The sequence below is a fragment of the Austrofundulus limnaeus genome, unplaced genomic scaffold (genome assembly GCF_001266775.1).
Source record: "Austrofundulus limnaeus strain Quisiro unplaced genomic scaffold, Austrofundulus_limnaeus-1.0 Scaffold1, whole genome shotgun sequence".
Lineage (NCBI taxonomy): Eukaryota > Metazoa > Chordata > Actinopteri > Cyprinodontiformes > Rivulidae > Austrofundulus > Austrofundulus limnaeus.
In genome coordinates this window covers 2,945,430-2,962,882 of record NW_013952403.1, presented here as the reverse complement: position 1 = coordinate 2,962,882, position 17,453 = coordinate 2,945,430, and the positions used below count along the sequence as shown (strand labels likewise).

General features: G+C 39.6%; 1 protein-coding gene across 1 annotated transcript in view; it reads left to right on the top strand.

Moving 5' to 3' along the window:
* The window catches only part of mcf2a (MCF.2 cell line derived transforming sequence a), a gene marked incomplete at its 5' end in the record, with an annotated part of 28,660 nt that extends 14,724 nt beyond the window's left edge, over nucleotides 1-13,936 (top strand). Inside the window, 21 exon segments of the mRNA XM_014004889.1 lie at nucleotides 105-224; nucleotides 571-762; nucleotides 851-1,042; nucleotides 1,194-1,365; nucleotides 1,956-2,032; nucleotides 2,146-2,231; nucleotides 2,360-2,426; nucleotides 4,153-4,268; nucleotides 4,923-4,992; nucleotides 5,108-5,200; nucleotides 5,308-5,400; nucleotides 5,567-5,692; nucleotides 5,799-6,020; nucleotides 6,883-6,975; nucleotides 8,214-8,292; nucleotides 9,129-9,192; nucleotides 10,339-10,442; nucleotides 10,829-10,941; nucleotides 11,673-11,785; nucleotides 11,996-12,096; nucleotides 12,169-13,936. Of these exon segments, the coding sequence (XP_013860343.1) occupies nucleotides 105-224; nucleotides 571-762; nucleotides 851-1,042; nucleotides 1,194-1,365; nucleotides 1,956-2,032; nucleotides 2,146-2,231; nucleotides 2,360-2,426; nucleotides 4,153-4,268; nucleotides 4,923-4,992; nucleotides 5,108-5,200; nucleotides 5,308-5,400; nucleotides 5,567-5,692; nucleotides 5,799-6,020; nucleotides 6,883-6,975; nucleotides 8,214-8,292; nucleotides 9,129-9,192; nucleotides 10,339-10,442; nucleotides 10,829-10,941; nucleotides 11,673-11,785; nucleotides 11,996-12,096; nucleotides 12,169-12,209 (2,334 nt within the window). The 3' untranslated portion in view covers nucleotides 12,210-13,936.
* Between the last annotated feature and the right edge of the window lie 3,517 nt (nucleotides 13,937-17,453).

Sequence of the window (17,453 nt, the reverse complement as noted above, 5' to 3'; positions counted from 1 at the left end):
GTATTTTTACTGTCTTTATTTTATACCTAAAATAAATGTTTATCAAGTAAAGTCTAATATTACAACTAATCAGGGATCCCTTTAAAATAATAAATCTTGTTTAGATGGACTTGTGTTTGGATCATCTCATGAGTCGGGAGAAGGAATTGTCCATAAACGTGAACACGCTGGCTGAAGCAGAAGACGCTCTGAAAAGTCTCGACAGTCTGGAATCGAACGCACAGGTCGGTGTTGGTCCACTTACATCGTCAGCATCTTTACGTCTGGAGGCTTTACAGCAAACTCACAAGAAAATGACTATTTTTCAAACATTAAAGTACAGCGTTTTAAGTGTATAGCGTAATTATTCAAAACCGTTTTTACTTAAAARCATCTTATATCATTTGTACAGAGTTTCTCCACATTTGCGTGTATTTATTTAAAGAAATTCGGTCAAAATACATTCAGAAGCACCTACTTATTTTAAATGAGCAGCTTTAAGCAGTAAATTCCAAAACATAATAAAAGGTGCCACATGGTGAACAATAAAAACATCCTCACTGCTGTGTTTACACTCGTCGACTCTAACAGGAAGTAACGTCTCGAGCCCAGATCATCATCCTTCACGGACACCAGCTGTCAGCGGGTCACCACTACGCCGTGGCTCTCATCATGCAGCGCTGCAACGAGCTGCGGCACCGCTGCGACACTCTTTCTGCTGCCCTCAAAACCAAACACGCTTTTCTGCTGCAAACTCACCAGCTGCTGCTTTGTATCGGACAGGTATTCAGTAACGTGTTCGTTTATTTAAACACAAAGACACGTGGTGCGAAGTTTCTGCGTGACACACGCGTGCTCTATTTGCCTTCAGGCCCAAATCTGGTGTGATGATGGCGCATACATGTTGGCCAATCAGCTTATAGATAAGTCCCAGACTAAAGAGGGGGCTCAGGCTGCTTTGAGGGATATTGAGAAATTTCTAGAGGGGACACCATCTATGCTGAGCTCAAGTCCTGAGATTCTAGCTATGGAGTATGARGCTGTTATCACTCCTCAGCTACAGGTCAGCTGCCTTCTTTTTATTTATATAAATTACATGTTGATTTATTCCACTGCTAGTCATGCTGCAGCTTTTTTGATCAAACTAAAAGATAATTGTGTTTATTGTCTCTGCATCTTTTCTTTCTCTGCTCCTTCTTTCACTTCTTTGTTAGGCCCATTTTGGGAAAGTCTTTGAGAAGCATGCAGCCGTGCAGCAGATGATCCAGAGCCGACAAGCTTCTTTAAGGAAGCTGGCTCAAAAACATGTGCGACCAGTGCAGCTGGTGACCCCCAGGCCTGAAAACCAGCCACGCTCCAAGTCACCACTCTTCTCCCCAAAACATGGTATGACATGACACACGCAAAATACAGAATCCTTCTTCACATGAAGATATAGCTTAACGTAAGTGTAACTACACAATCATTGTTAAAGCACGTCCTTTTTTTTTTACCACTTATCTTTTGTTTTTTTGCCTGTTGAATGTTTCTTCATTTATTAAATTAGAACTTAGAAAAACTTAAATGGGCTTTTGCCCATCTTCAGTTATGTACTAAATGTTTGGATCTCGTAAACAAAGACGTGATTTCCTTTAAAGGAGACTTCATGTTTTTAAAGCTTTCTTTTTCACATTTAAATAATTCAGATGAGGGTCTATATAAAGTGGAACTGCAATACTTTGGTCTGAATTCCTCTTTATTGTAACTGCACAAGCCCCTCTTTCACCCCTTTTTTGGAGTGTGTCTCAGATCAACTCGTTTTGAGGCTGTCTCTTTAAATCCAATCGAGGAGCTTCACGCCCCGCCCCCTTCCAGCACATCTACGCAGCACTAGAATAAATTAAATTCAAAGTTTCTGCACTCTTAGACTCCAATTACACAAGATGCATTCTGTGACTAAAACAGTGGGTTTTGCATGATATGTGGTGATTTTACAGGTGACGGTWTAAAATTCACATTTGACATAACACTTCCTGGAAAGAAATCATCGCGAAAGAGCCCCAACACCAGAAAAGCAAGTTCATTACTACTTTATGTCTTTTTCAAACTTCCTGTTTGAATTCGTCATTTATCAAGAATAGTATCATTTCCCCTCATGTGTAACTGATACGTCTCCTGTGTTTTCAGATTGAGGTGATTCATGACTACCAGGAGAGCCGGAGCTGTGTGTCCTACAGTCTGGACGGAGACGACAGCCCGGATTTATTAAAGCGGTGAGGAGGAGGCTTCTGTTTGTCCTCAGTGCTGCTTCTCATGTCRTTTACTCTGTGGTTCTCTTTGCTCAGTGCTAATAACGGCCTCTGGTTGTCTATTTTCATGTCTGCCTGCGTTTGGGTCTCAGTCATGTGATGAGGGAACTCATTGAAACTGAAAGGATCTACGTGGACGAGCTCCTGTCAGTGCTGCTGGTATCAAAACATCCAATTAGCTTAAATAAAAATTCAATTATGCTCCTTTTTTAGGTTTTAGCTAACATCTGCTTACAGTGGTTTGCAAAAGTATTCATACCCCTTGAACTTTTCCATATTTTGTCACATTACAACCACAAACATAAATATATTTCACTGGAATTTAATGTGAAAGACCAACACAAAGTGGTATACAATTGTGAAGTGGAAGCAAAATTTTACATGAATGAAAACATTTTTTACAAATAAAAAACTGAAAAGTGCGACRTGCAAAAGTATTCAGCCCCCTTTTCCCTGAGTGCAACCAATTGCATTCAGAAGTTGCCTGATGACTGCTAATGACTCAAAAGGGTCCACCTGTGTGTAATCTAATCTCAGTACAAATACAGCTGCTCCGTGACGGCCTCAGATGTTGGTTAAGAGAATATTGGGGAGCAAACAGCATCATGAAGTCCAAAGAACACACCAGACAGGTTAGGAATATGGTTTTGGAGAAGTTTAAAGCAGGCTTAGGTTATAAAAAGATTTCCCAAGCTTTGAACATCTCACGGAGCACTGCTCAATCCATCATCCGGAAATGGAAAGAGTATGGCACCACAGTAAACCTGCCAAGACAAGGCCGTCCACCTAAACTTACAGGCCGAACAAGGAGATCACTGATCAGAGAGGCAGCCAAGAGGCCCATGGTGACTCTGGATGAAATGCAGAGAGCCACAGCTCAGGTGGGGGAAACTGTCCACAGGACAACAATTAGTCGTGCACTACACAAATGTGGTCTTTATGGAAGAGTGGCAAGGAGAAAGCCATTGTTAAAAGAAAACCATAAGAAGTCCCGTTTGCAGTTTGCCAGAAGCCATGTTGAGGACACAGCAAACATGTGGAAGAAGGTGCTTTGGTCAGACGAGACCAAAATTGAACTTTTTGGCCACAATGCAAAACGCTATGTGTGGCGGAGAAAGAACACTGCACATCACTCTGAAAACACCATCCCCACTGTCAAATATGGTGGTGGCAGCACCTCAGCTCTGGGGGTGCTTCTCTTCAGCAGGGACCGGGAAGTTGGTCAAAGTTGATGGGAAGATGGATGGAGCCAAATACAGGGCAATCTTGGAAGAAAACCTGTTGGAGTCAGCAAAAGATTTGAGACTGGGGCGGAGGTTCACCTTCCAGCAGGACAACGACCCTAAACATAAAGCCAAAGCTACAATGGAGTGGTTTAAAAAAAAGAATATTCATGTGTTAGAATGGCCCAGTCAAAGTCCAGACCTAAACCCAATTGAGAATTTGTGGCAAGATCTCAAAACTCCTGTTCACAAACGCTCTCCATCCAATCTGACTGAGCTTGAGCTGTTTTGCAAGGAGGAATGGGCAAGAATTGCAGTCACTAGATGTGCAAAGCTGGTGGACACATATCCTAAAAGACTTGCAGCTGTAATTGCAGCAAAAGGTGGCTCCACAAAGTATTGACTCAGGGGGGCTGAATAATTTTGCACATCGCACTTTTCAGTTTTTTATTTGTAAAAAATGTTTTGATTCATGTAAAATTTTGCTTCCACTTCACAATTGTATACCACTTTGTGTTGGTCTTTCACATTAAATTCCAGTGAAATATATTTGTTTGTGGTTGTAATGTGACAAAATATGGAAAAGTTCAAGGGGTATGAATACTTTTGCAAACCACTGTATATGCTATATGATATTTCACATCTGGTATGATTTATAACAGGGTTACAGGGCTGAAATGGACAACCCAGCTCTGTCGGRTCTTCTACCTCCAGTTCTTCGAAGTAAGAGAGACGTTCTCTTTGGGAACATGCCCGAGATCTTCAATTTCCACAGCAGGTATTTTATTTTCAAAGAGACCCGTTGGAATGTACAGGAACAGTTTGTCACTCAATTGTTCATATTTTAGTTTAGTTTAGTTTATTCATTTAATTTAAAACAAAAAACAAAAAAATTATGCACATTAAAAACAAAAAAATACACAACAACAAAAAAAATCAAATCCAAATTGAAATGAAAGGAGGCAGAAAGAAGAAAAAATATTATATCTGCCCCTTTTTTCTATAATTAATTTCAGGCAATAATAATCTAGAAACAAAACAAAACCTTCAATTCCTTCTCAAACAACTTTGATATACATTACACAATTTCATATTTCTTTAACAAAAACATACATTACAACAATATGTACAATAACATACAAACATATTTTAACACTGCAAGAACAAGAATTTGACAAAAGTGCATCAGTGAAATATGTGTATTTCTTAAATTGCCTTTTTTATTTGATTCTTTTTTTAATTTAAAAAGCATAGCTAGAAAAAAATGTAGGTAAAAGTCTGCTGGTAAAAAATAATGTCTAATCAAACCTTAAAGTCACAAGAAACAGTTATATTTACATCATAAAGGTATTATTTTCCACAGTTTCTGTGTTGAAAATAGTATTTTCCTTTTTTTAGCTATTTGATGATTTTTTTTTTCTTGTTAATTTAGGGTTTTTCTTCAGGACCTGGAAGGATGCCTTGAGGCTCCTGAAACCGTTGGAGCTTGCTTTCTTGAGCGGGTGAGTTCAGGATTTCTATTTCAGTTTCTTTTGGTAATTTATTCATCATTTGTGTTTTATTTTTTATTATTATTATTTTTTATTATTTTATTCCCTGTTTTAATTGTCTCCCCAGAAAGGAAGTTTTCAGATGTATGAACGGTACTGTCAGAATAAACTACACTCTGAAGCGCTGTGGAGACAGTTCTCAAACTGTGCTTTTTTTCAGGTAAATGTTACCAATTTTGATAATTTCCAGCGCATTAGAAGTGAAGCACTGGTTTGTTTTAAAGAATCAGGACTTACAGTTTGCTTCAATTTGTCTTTTGCGTGAAGGAGTGTCAGAAGAAGCTGGAGCACAAACTGGGCCTGGATTCCTACCTGTTGAAACCGGTTCAGCGTCTCACCAAATACCAGCTGCTGCTCAAGGTTAGAACGTCATAACTTGTGTTTTTTCTAAAACTAACCTTAGATTTGCAATTCAGGTAAAGCATAGCAGCTGAAAACATGACTCATGACTTTAAACAACCTTCTATATTGCTTTGTATAAATGTTTTTGTTTGTTTGACAATGTGCTGAATGTAATTTTTTTTAGGAGCTGCTAAAATACAGCCCAGATTGCGAGGGCACGTCTGAGCTGCAGGGGGCGCTGACAACCATGTTGGACCTGCTCAAATCAGTCAACGACTCCATGCATCAGATTGCCATCACAGGATACGAGGTGGGGGGAAAAAAACGACCTTGTTCTCCATTTAAATCATCGTTAACTAATATTCAGTGAATGTACCTATGTAACTGCAGCAATAAAAGTGTGTCGTCTGACGCAGGGTGACATCTGCGAGCTGGGCCGGGTTCTGATGCAGGGGTCCTTCAGTGTGTGGATCAGCCATAAGAGGGGGGCCACGCGCATGAAGGAGCTGGCTCGCTTCAAGCCGATGCAGCGGCACTTCTTCCTGTATGAGAAAGCTCTGCTGCTGTGCAAACGAAGAGAGGAGCATGCAGACAGCAGCGTCAGGACCTCCTCCTACAGCTTCAAGCACTGTCTGAAGGTCAGTCTGTGGAACGCAGGCGGAGGAAACAACTCTCTTACTAATACATCTGACACAAAAACAGTGGGATTAGATCTTTATTCAGCTGCTTATTATATAGAGAAAAATCACAGACTTAATAAAAACTACTTTACTCAGAAATTCAGGATTCTGACTTGTGAGAAATACCTAAAATAATAAAATATCTGTAATTTGTTGCATTTTAAAACCAACTAGTCTCATAATTGTGTTGTAATTTGTATTTTTGAAGCACAAAGCCTGAAAGGAAACACATTTTCAAGCTTAGAATAAAAAAAAACTGTGCCTGTTCATCAATAAAACAAAACAAAACAAAAAAGAGTTTTTTAAACCACTTTGAGTCAAAATATGAACTCCCATGAAATACATTGTGTGCACTTGTGATTGCAGATAAAATCTTTCTCACTTAATTTTAAATAATTCTTGAAAGCACTTTCCCCCCTCTGAATGGTTTCGATTCCAGAAAAGACGGGGGAACTAACCTAGCACATCACTAACATGGTGTGTTTTCAGAGTTTGTTGGTGAACAGAATAATTACAGGCAACTTGCAGCTGATATTCTCAGCGCTGTTCCTGGAGCAACACCTTTAAGCTGCTCAGCAGGTCACAGAACCTGATGTGCTCCTTTGACATTTTGTTTTATTCGTTAATGAGCGGGACGTCGCATCTGGTGCCTCGGCTGTAATTCCAGCTCTTGATTTATTATTCAGGATGCTGGAAGGAAGCAGTCACACAGCGGAGGCGTGTGAAAAGAGCTAATGGTTTTTGAGTTAGGGCAGAGCAGATGTGTTTTGTGATGTGATGTAACTGGTGTGTTCATGGCTGTGTGTTTGTCTCATGGCAGATGACTGCAGTGGGGATCACAGAGAATGTTAAGGGAGACGTGAAGAAGTTTGAGATCTGGTACAGCGGCAGAGAGGAGGTTTATTTAGTTCAGGTAAGAGGGTGACRTACAGTAATGTGCTGATATTTAGGCTACTAAATGTTTGGATTTACTGATCAGTCAAAAACCTTTTTTAAAAATGTTCATTAGTTTAACATCTATCTGTAGAATAGGTGATTCTTCTCCAAAGATAGCATTTAATCTTTTGACTTTAAAGCAGTGATGGCCAACTTAAATGATAGAAGTGGCCATAATTTTTTGTTGACACCATCAGAGGACCACATAGCAGTGCGCACTTACCCAAATGTAATAAAACTGCCAATTTAAAAATGTTTCTATATGTTAAACCAACATACAGTGCAGCAACACACATATTTCAGGCTCAAATAAATACAAAACGTTTGAAGCAAACAAAAAATAAATGCTTACTTCAGCGAGCTAAAGTTCAACGCCCTGAGGCGGCTTGAAATCTGACTCCTGTGTGGTTCTGGTAAGACATTGCTGTTTATGTACTTGTGCCTTCAGTAAACTTCTCGTATTCAGCTTTGTGCAACGTGTTGTAGTGGCGACTTATAATAAAATCCTTCATGGCAGACAGCAGCGCTAAACAGACTAAATACACGTTTGTCTTGAAATTCTGTGAACAGAATGTCCGTCTCCTATTTCACCTGTTTTCCCTCTGTTTTTAACCAAGGCTACGTCTCTTCCTCAGTGGTAGAGAAGACGTGTGCACGAGGTGGTGTCTGCATAGATGGTGCCATCTAGTGGCAAATTCAGTTCCGTAGAGACACGTTTATACGTTTTTGTAATTTTCAAAGTAGGTAGCACAGATATGAAAATTTCAGCCGATATCTGATATTATTTTTGGTGTTATAGCTGATAACTGATATTTACAATATTACACAAACACACATTATTTATGTACATATACTGTCTTTTTTTCGATACTGTAAAAAATGACCAGATTGCAGCGTTATCTCTATCATGATCAAACAGATACCGTTCGACCAACCATTTCCCCTCCCAAAACACAAGCACAAAGCTAAAAAATGGGAAATCAATACTGAATGTTAATATCGGCCCAGTTTTACTTATCGGATCGATTCCGATGTTCTAAAAAAATGACTAACATCAGCCGATACCGATGTTAAAGCCAATACATCATGCATCCATATTTCAAAGCTTAATTTCAGAGCCGCCAGTCRCCCATCTCTTTTGTACAGGCAACATGTGTGGAAAGTTTTATAATCAATACAACTTTTTCAACCTTCGCTGTGGTTGGTGTGTCTCAGGCCCCGTCGGTGGAGGTGAAGATGGCCTGGCTCAACGAGCTCCGACGAATTCTGACCAACCAACAGAAGCTGCTCAGAGGTCTGTGCTCAACAAAATATATGCAAACATGTGGAATGGGCAGACCTCAAACAAACTTTTTGTAAAATTTTATTTCGTATTTCGCAAAAAGTTGGAAAGTAAGCTTAAACATGAACTTATCAGTCTACTTAACATCTGTTTAATGTCTTTTTGTCCTTCTGAAATGAGCAGAGATGTTAGACATGGTGTAGTTTGCGTAATGCAGTTAAAGTGCCTGTGACATGCATATTCTTCAAACACATATCATCAAAAAAAAAACATCTTATATTTAAGAAAGTTTGAACAACACGCGCGATTTAACCCATTTTGTCACATAACTGGCATATTTTCTTTTGAATTTGACTCAGCCAAAGTGAAACAGGAAGTGACATCAAAGGGGAACTCTTCAACAAAGAAAACTCTCTGGTCTTTTTTATTGAAACAATATTATTTGAACTCTGACACTTCTTCATCTCTCTCTGATAGTCACTCAAAATAATCTTAAGAAACATCAGATTCTTCTCTACAGTCTGGGTTGTTGGCTGTTGTAGCAACACTCTGTTCACATGCAGACATTCCCCTTTGACATCACTTCCTGTTACTTGACAGGCAAAAATCTCAACAACTGTTCATCTCAGCGACATGAAATTTATTTTGCAATATTTTATTGATGTCCTCTTTCTAAAAATGCGTTCAAATGTATTACAAAAATTTGACATCACAGGCACTTTAAGGTCACAGTTTTGGATGGTGCAGTGAACTTTGTTGGCACCAGTGCTTTTTGAAGGCACTGATCACTTTAACATGGTGCATCTCATGCAGTGGTGTCTGAGACCTCCTCTTCTTCTTCTTTTTAGATGAAGCATATCAACACGGTCCAGTCGCTGAACACATGCAGCTTTCTCCATCCCTCATGGAGAGGTCAGTATCTTCTGTTGTGTGTTAGGAGCATGGTTATAGGTTATAGTAGCACGGACACACAGATACACAGATCTATGCAACAAAAAACATTCAGTAACATTCAATATGATGTTGCTCTGTTTGGAGGCTGTGTGTGTGGCGGTGTTTGACGACGGGCACAAGGCCCTCTCTGTTCATGTTTGCTGTCTAGTTGCCTATCCCCACTCCTCCGAATCCCCCACCTGCAGGGGCATGCGGCCGTCCAGAGGGGTTCCCAGGGGCTGTCTGCCGGGACTGGACTTTGTCTCCCTGTCAGCTGACGTGTTTGTGTGCCTGCGGACCCGGAGCCCCCGTCCCCGGAGCCCCCGGCAACGACCCCGGCCGCGTCCCCGCTGCTCCCAGCGCCACTGACCTGCTGTAACGCTCAGTGGTAAACTCAGCCTGGCGCGGCCCGCCTCACCTCGTCACGGCATGAGGACCAAAAACACATCCAGCTGCTGTGTTTGCTGACTGATCGTCAGCTAGCCACGCCCCCTTTTTTGTTATTTTTTAAATGTCTGGCCTTCATTGCAGATCATAACCCCAGTACCTCAGTAACACATCCATGGCTTTCTAACATGGTTTCAAATAACAACCCCTTATTTCTGCATCTATTGCTATTTTGCATGAAATTCAAGCAGAAAACAAAAGAGTTTGTTTCATTCCACGAATTTTCTTAATTTCCTCATGGCAGTTCTGCTTCAAGATGGGGCTCGTTTTTGAGATCTAATTAGGTGTTTCTAAAATTTGTGACAATCTTCCAGAACATCCACCATTATTAAACCAAATAACAAACAAAGGATCAAATCTCTAATAAATCGAGACCAGATCTTTCTAGTTTTTGACACATGCGGTTCCTTTATGATCATCGTTTTGGTGGCCTGTAGATTCTGTTTCCAAACCCGGACTGAGAAGCTTGCAAGTGGCTGCTCTGTGTTCTGTGGTGACTGGCTGTGGCTATGTAAGAGACTTTGGGATGGATTTGTTCTCGACATGGATCTGGGTCCATGTTTTTTTTTTATAAATCAGATTCATAAACAAATCCCAGCTTTTATGACGGAGGGCAGTGTCTATCCTGAGCGTGTCGTTTGTGACCACGTTGTGTTGTTTATTTTGTTTCTCTCCCAGCAAACAGCAGAGAGCGTCAGTGAGCTCAGAAGACACCGAGTCAGGGAGGAGCAGTCCAGAACCCCAGCCTCACTCCTCCAAACACCACCAGCCCAACCGTAGGAGTGAGTAAAAGTCATTTATGTTGTCTAATCACGTAGATACTTAGTAACAAAATCAGAAATGAACGCAAATCACACGTGCTTCGCACACTTCTGCAGCTCTGATTTACTTTGCAATCATCAACTAATTTAGATATTTGACTTTCCACCCTCAGCGGTTCAGGTGTACTTTGACCTGAAGAACCAGGTACATCGAGGACTTTGGGGGAAAAAGGTCCAGCTCTTGAGATTAGCATTTGATTCCACGTTCTTGTTAATTTCCCAGTAAGTGACGAAGGGGCCCTTTGAATGTTGACATTGTTACTAAGTATCTACACAGGTCTTTTTGAGGGGAAGTGTTTTAGAGAGCCCATGTTTGAGCTTCTTTAACGGCAGTATCTGTGTCCCAGGTTGGCCCGGAGCTCATCAGTCCGCCGACACCTGCGAGGGTCTGGAGGAGTGGGCTGGAGATCAGGACACATTCCACCCATCTGAGACGGAGGAGAAACAGTTTCTGAAACTGGTGAGATAATAAACAAGCTGTACACAGAAACTTAAAAAATCTCCCAGGTTTACAAAGTAGACAAATAATCCTTTTTAAAGGGGCAATATTATGTGTTTCTTAGGCATACTTTTAAATACTATACCATAATAAAGTATCTATGTCACCTTTATCAGTTATTAAAATGCTGTTTTTATGTTTAAATAGAAAATAAACTTATCTTCTCATCACTTCCTCTTCTAAACGCCTTGAAATTGGCCTCTGTCTCTTTAAGAACCACCTTCCTTCCGCTTCTGTCCCACCCATTTCAGTGCAGGGGTGAGGGGGAGGGGAGGTGCTATGATGCAGTTTACTTGGCATCTGAAAATACATTTCCTCAAAGGTATTTTTAATCTGAAAAGAGCTTCACTGAGTGCGAACTAGTCGTAGGAGCTCAGCAGACAGTTTAAGTTTCACTTTCAGCTTCACCCGAGAGCCTGCAGGAGTCATGGGCGGGGGTGGGGGTGGGGGGCTCTGCCATGAGGAAGTTCGGCTTAAAGACACGTCCCAGGGGCGTTTCTGGTCCCCACCTGTCATTTTGCTCCTCAGCATGGCTGCCTAAAAACGTTGCAGGATTTCTCAAACATGCATGAATGAGTCAAAGCAAGGCTTTGGGCATGTTTTTTATGAGAATATAATATTATAACATGATATAAAACTCAAAAAAGTTGATTTTACATGATATTGCCCATTAAAATACTTTACTGTGTTAGTTTCCAGGGAGGTACAGGGCTTTGGCTGACTGTCCCCAGAATGGACCAGACAGCATCACCATCAAATCTGGAGACTTCATCCACCTTCTGTGTGAAGACAGTAGGGGGCGCTGGTGAGTTTTTAATCACATTTGATCAGTAAATGTCTCTACCGAGGATAGTTACAGTCTCTACATAAAAAGAAGGGAACATTGTGCAGTAACGGTTGCTTCATCAGGTCTGATTTTAGAGTAAAATAGTGAAACCTTGAGATAACAAACCTGGAGTTCATTTATCAAATGTTTCCCTTCTGCCATCTCTTCTTCTGCCATCCTGCTGGAAAGGCTGGTGAAAAATCTGTGTCGGCAGCAGGAGGGTTTCATCGCAGCTCCCAGCCTGCAGATAATTCTAGGAAACAGTCGAGAGCACTCCCTCAAATTAGGAGGTAAAGAAAAGTCACGGATGTCTGTGTTGAGTCATCTTCTGATTTCCTTAAGCCCGTGTGTTTGTCTCACAGACCCAGTGAACCTGAAGGTGAGGAAGCTGAGCTCCCCGTAGAGGAGAAAGCAGCCGAGTGTGAATCTGGTTTCCACCTGTGGGTGATGAGCAGACTGAGTCATAGCCGTCTCATAACAGAGGCTCCGTCAGCCTTGGTTATCTCGTCTCCTCTGAGTGTTGACTTTTCCTTGGCGCTGTTGAGTCATTAAAGGGGAAGAATGTGAGAATTGAAAACCTGCTCTTCTCCGCCTCCGCCCCGATTGATGATCAGAACAAATGTTATTGATTGTGAAAATAGGAGCTAAGCCGCTGGAACAATCAAGAACGGAGTCCAGCATTCTGTTCAGTCTTCCTCTTTTCTTCAGATTTTTGTTCCTTTTGTCTGCCTGGCTTCACATCTGCAGTGAGTTTGATGCTGCAGCAGTGGTCAACTCTTTACTCCAGCCAGGAGAGGTGGCATCATTTCCGAGTGCTCATGTGTACCCTGTGTGTTTTTGGACTGATGATACCCAGGGTTTGACCTGAAGCATTTCTTACAAACAAAAACTGTTGTACATAATGCATCATTTTTTTAACTGACTGTACAGTTGTTGGGTAATTATTTTGCATTTTCCTTAAGGCACCATGTTTGAGTTAAAATGCCAAAATGTGCCATGCCTTATTGCCTTTTTATTCCTGCTTTTATGTATTTATTTTTTAAATATCTTTGCAAAATCAAATAGTGTTTTCATGCTTTTGAACTGACCTCAAACCCAATTCAACAGGCACTTTAAAAAAGATGGAAGCACTACGGTAACTACAAACCGGCTCTGTGTGCTCTTTGCTTTCTGCTTTACCTTTGACACTGTGGATTTGCCCTCATTCCTGTTGTGTTTTCTTGTTTATACTTGAATGTGTGAGGGGTGTCGCGTTGAGGGGCCGGGGTTAGACAACGCCCGCCACTTCCTGCATGGATTCAGAAAAGTTGCGCGTCAATGATGATGATGTCAGACACGGAGAGAAATGACGAAGACTGATGGCCGTGTGTTCCTCTGAGGAGACAAATYGGAGTCGCCGCGGAAATTGAAACGCTCTCATATTTCTCAGGATCTTTCAAGAAGTGTCGGTCTGTCAGTGAAGATGGGAAGGAGGGAGGTCGAGCGAGAGAAAATTACGCTGTGTTCTACTCAATCATTGCAGATGCAAATTGATTCCTCCCTGGCATTCCAGCTCAGTAACTCTTTGCTTCCCCATTAAAAGGAATCCTACAGCCAACATGAAATATATATCCTCTGCGTCAAACTCTTAATTAAATATTGATTGCAGACTTATATGATTTACCACATCAAATCCAAGCCCCGGTTGGAGGGCCGCCTTTGATACGCTGTTCTTGATATGGAAATGAGTCCAGAAAGCAGCAGGGACCGCTCTACACCCCACATTTCCTGTGTTGCTCATTTATTTATTATCCCATCATGTTTTAGTTTTAAATAAATTTACATTACAAATACTTAAAGAAACTGTGCTAGAGTTTAACAAAGCACCTTTGTTTATGTTTGGGTCAAAAACACCATTGTTTTTTAGTCATCTCAATCCGAATGCTGCACATTTTGCACAGATTTTGCCGAGTTTGAGGAAAAACGTAATGCTTGAAATATTATAAATTATTTTGAGCCAAGTAGCTTCTTTTTTTTCTTTTTGTAAAAATGAATGCATGGCAACAGAGTTTTGAGCTGATTTTTTTACTCAGACTTGCAGTCATCTGCACTGTTTTGTACATCTGTAATAAATGATCTAATGAAAGTAAAGTGTTTATTGAAAAACAGTTTGTTTTTTAAGTTGATAAAAATGTGTTAACATTAGAAGATTTAGAATATTTGGCATCACAGACTATAAAGACCAGCACATAAGTGAATATTTTCTGTATAAAATTAGTGTATTGTTGGTATGACTTACTTATTTTTATGTTTAGTTCAGGATAAAATTACATTTGACAGTGATAGTGTACTTAATACTCCTTTAAAAAAACCACAGTATTTTCCACAGTTTTACAATGAAGTTTCAGTGGATTAATTGCCTTTTTCCCCTTCGTAAATCCATTCAAGACGATGGCATTCAACACTGCACTGCTTAACGTGAACCCCGAGGCATCGACTAATTTGGACCTGCTTTTTATGCTGAAGGTGAGAGGCGATAATGTTTTTGCCTGTTTGTGTTTATGTCTGTATCCATCCATCCACTGGTTCACATGTCATGAACCTGTTGATGGATGTTATTGAAAACCTCAGAAAAGGATCATTGGATGTGCAGCTACAGTTTAATTACTTTGGGAGTTATCCTAGAATCTAGAATATCTAGAATCCCAAATCAATCAACTGTGGTTGATTGATTTAATAAATATGGTCACTGATAAGGTTTGACTGCAATGGATAGAACTCCAACTAACAAAAACTGGTTTTAATTTAAAACTCTGGCATGAAAGGAGGAAAGGGAAAAATGTTCTTTGAGGAAAGCTGGATCTTTATATATCACAGTTTAACAGATGTGTAATTATGTAAAGATCAGACAACATAAAGTCTAAAATGAATCATGAATTAACTGCTATTCATGCTGGACTTTAGAAGATGGTGTCTAATTTGGTTTATGGAATAAAATGATAAAACTAACTTAAAATATTTTCTCATGCAAAATCTCTAAAATTCCCTTCAGCAAACTGCTTTTTTTCCCATCAGCACTCAATATGAAGCTACCATATATGGAGCCAATCCATAACCACAAATAATTACTCCAATAATTCAGAATAACTTGCAGGTGAATCGATTCTATTTGACCTGTTTGAAAATACTAGCTTCACTGTGTTCTTCGCTAACATTAAATCCATTTCATTGTGATCAACAAAGCTTCCTGTACATTTCTACTGCTGATTTTAGATTATCCAGAAAAAAAAACAATGTCATTGTGTAACCTAAAGCCACACTGCTACTTGATGGGAGCCTCTGATTTAATTAGGAAACAAGAGAAAAGAGCRTTTGGCTGTTAATTCTTGGAAACAGAGATCATGTCGTCAACAAAAGTGGGTCATGAAGCCAAATAATCCAATTTTGTTTGATCTTTTTTTTTTCATGTCTCTACAGAGCGTACACAAGCTCTGGCTCAAACATGGACGTCATCATCTGAAGAAATCTAAACACAAAACTCAAACTTTCAGTCATTTACACTTTATTCAGTTCATGACATACAATTCCAAGAGAATTTACAAAACAGCAACAACTTCAACATTCACATCATATTACAAAGAATCAAAGTCAAATCAAATCATATTCAGTTTATTACAAAATAGTAAAATGTTATAGGAAACTAGTAGATTCTAGTAAATCTTCCTTTTAATCCTTTACATGTCCTCAGCAGGTCGAAGAAAGGCTTTTTTCCTTATACCTTTTAATCATCTGAGAGTCTATTGTAATTAAAATTATTGAAGTAGTTGACAAAGTCAGATCATTAACTGAAGATGGAAGTCTCCAGCACAAGAATATGTTCACTATGTGTGCTGTGAAGTTTACACCACAAGATGGAGCCCAAACACCTCGGTGAGAACCTCAAACAGGCAGGTTTGAGGCAGAGGTGAAATTAATATTAGAACAATGCAAAAGAAGCTTTTAATGCAAATATATTTAATTTTAATCCCAGTTTTGATGCTTTTTTTTTATTCCAACTGAAAACAATCACAGAAATCCAGACTTTTCTTTCAGCTACATGACTTGTAATTTGTTTAATTGTTTGTTTATTCCCAGCTGTATTTTCTCATCTTTTTCCACCATCTTCAGTTGGTTGAAAACAGAACAGGTTGGTTCAATTCCAGGATAAAACAATACGAAGGCATCACTCCTTTGCTTCCATCCTAGAAATGGCTCCCTGATAAATTACATATTGATTTTAAAATCCTATTGCTCAACTTCTCAGCCTCCTCTTTAAATAGTTCTCATCATGGATTAATCTAGAGAAGACCTTGCTGTTTATTCTCAAATTAGAGTTTTTGACAACAGGACACTGGGATTTTTTCATGTGTGTGTGTTATATTGGAAAGTATGTGGTGGGAAAAGAGACCAAATACTGACACAACAGAGGCAGCAGGCAGGTGATTTCAGAGGCTTTTGCTTAATAAGACAAAAACACACAAACTAACAAAWTACCTGAACCTTAAGGTAAAATTGACAAGAAAACAATCGAGAAGCAAGTGCCAGATGACAAGAAACATTATTAAAAATAAGAATAATCATAAAATGAAGAGCAGGTTGCAGAAAGTACTCAAAACTAGACAACAAAGAAGCAGAAAAACAAACAGACACGGCTGCAAGGAAAGCAAAACAGGCTTTAAAAATTAAAAATTTACTTCAGAAAACAACACGAAGGATAGACCTGAACCAGAGAAATGTCCTGTAAAAATGCAATGTGAACACTGAGCGCTGAATAAGCTTCACTTTGTTAAAGTTTATTAAATTTTTAATAGTTAGATGCAAATGATGTCCAGAAGAAACTGAAGAAAACAGTTTTCACACAATAAGAGTCACAAACAACAACAACAAAAAAAAACTTTGACAAAATTAAAAGGAAATCTTTTATTTTTTCAAAACAAGTAAGCTGCTCAGAAATGAAAAAAAAAAAACAATCGAACAAAGGGGAATCAATCAAACAGCTAAAACCAGAGATAAATTAAAAGCTGAACACAAAAACATGACAAGTTGATTCAATCAGACCCAGAAATCATAAACTAAAGATAACACATCTGCAGTCACGCTCAAATCCTCTTTGTGAAAGCTTTATAGTTTCAGGCATTTTGCTTCTTAATGTTGATGAAAATGAGTACATAGTATTTTAACATCACTGCTAAAGAATGCACTGTGACTGCTGGATATGGGCACCAGTGACCCACACAACCCTGAAAAGGAAGAAGCGTGTACAGAAAATGGATGGATGGATGGATGCTAAAGAATGAATATACAGTGTTTCATCAAAGCACACACTCTTCATTTGACAAAAACAAACACATTTTAACATAAGTTTATCCAAACTAGAATACTCTACCTGTTGTCCTCCTGATCACTCAGTGTGATCGATCAATGCTGCAGACGTGAAGCAGTCAGTGGTCTGAGCTGCTGATTCAGCGTGCCAGCTAAAGATTTAACTCCGGTGTCATTTTCTGTTTTGGCCTATAGACTGAAAACCCATCACTGGCTCTGTAATCCCCCCACAGGGAGCCCAAAGTCTTCTCAACTGTTAGGAGTTATTGACCACAGACGTTTTTATTTCACTCAATCRTTTAGAGGC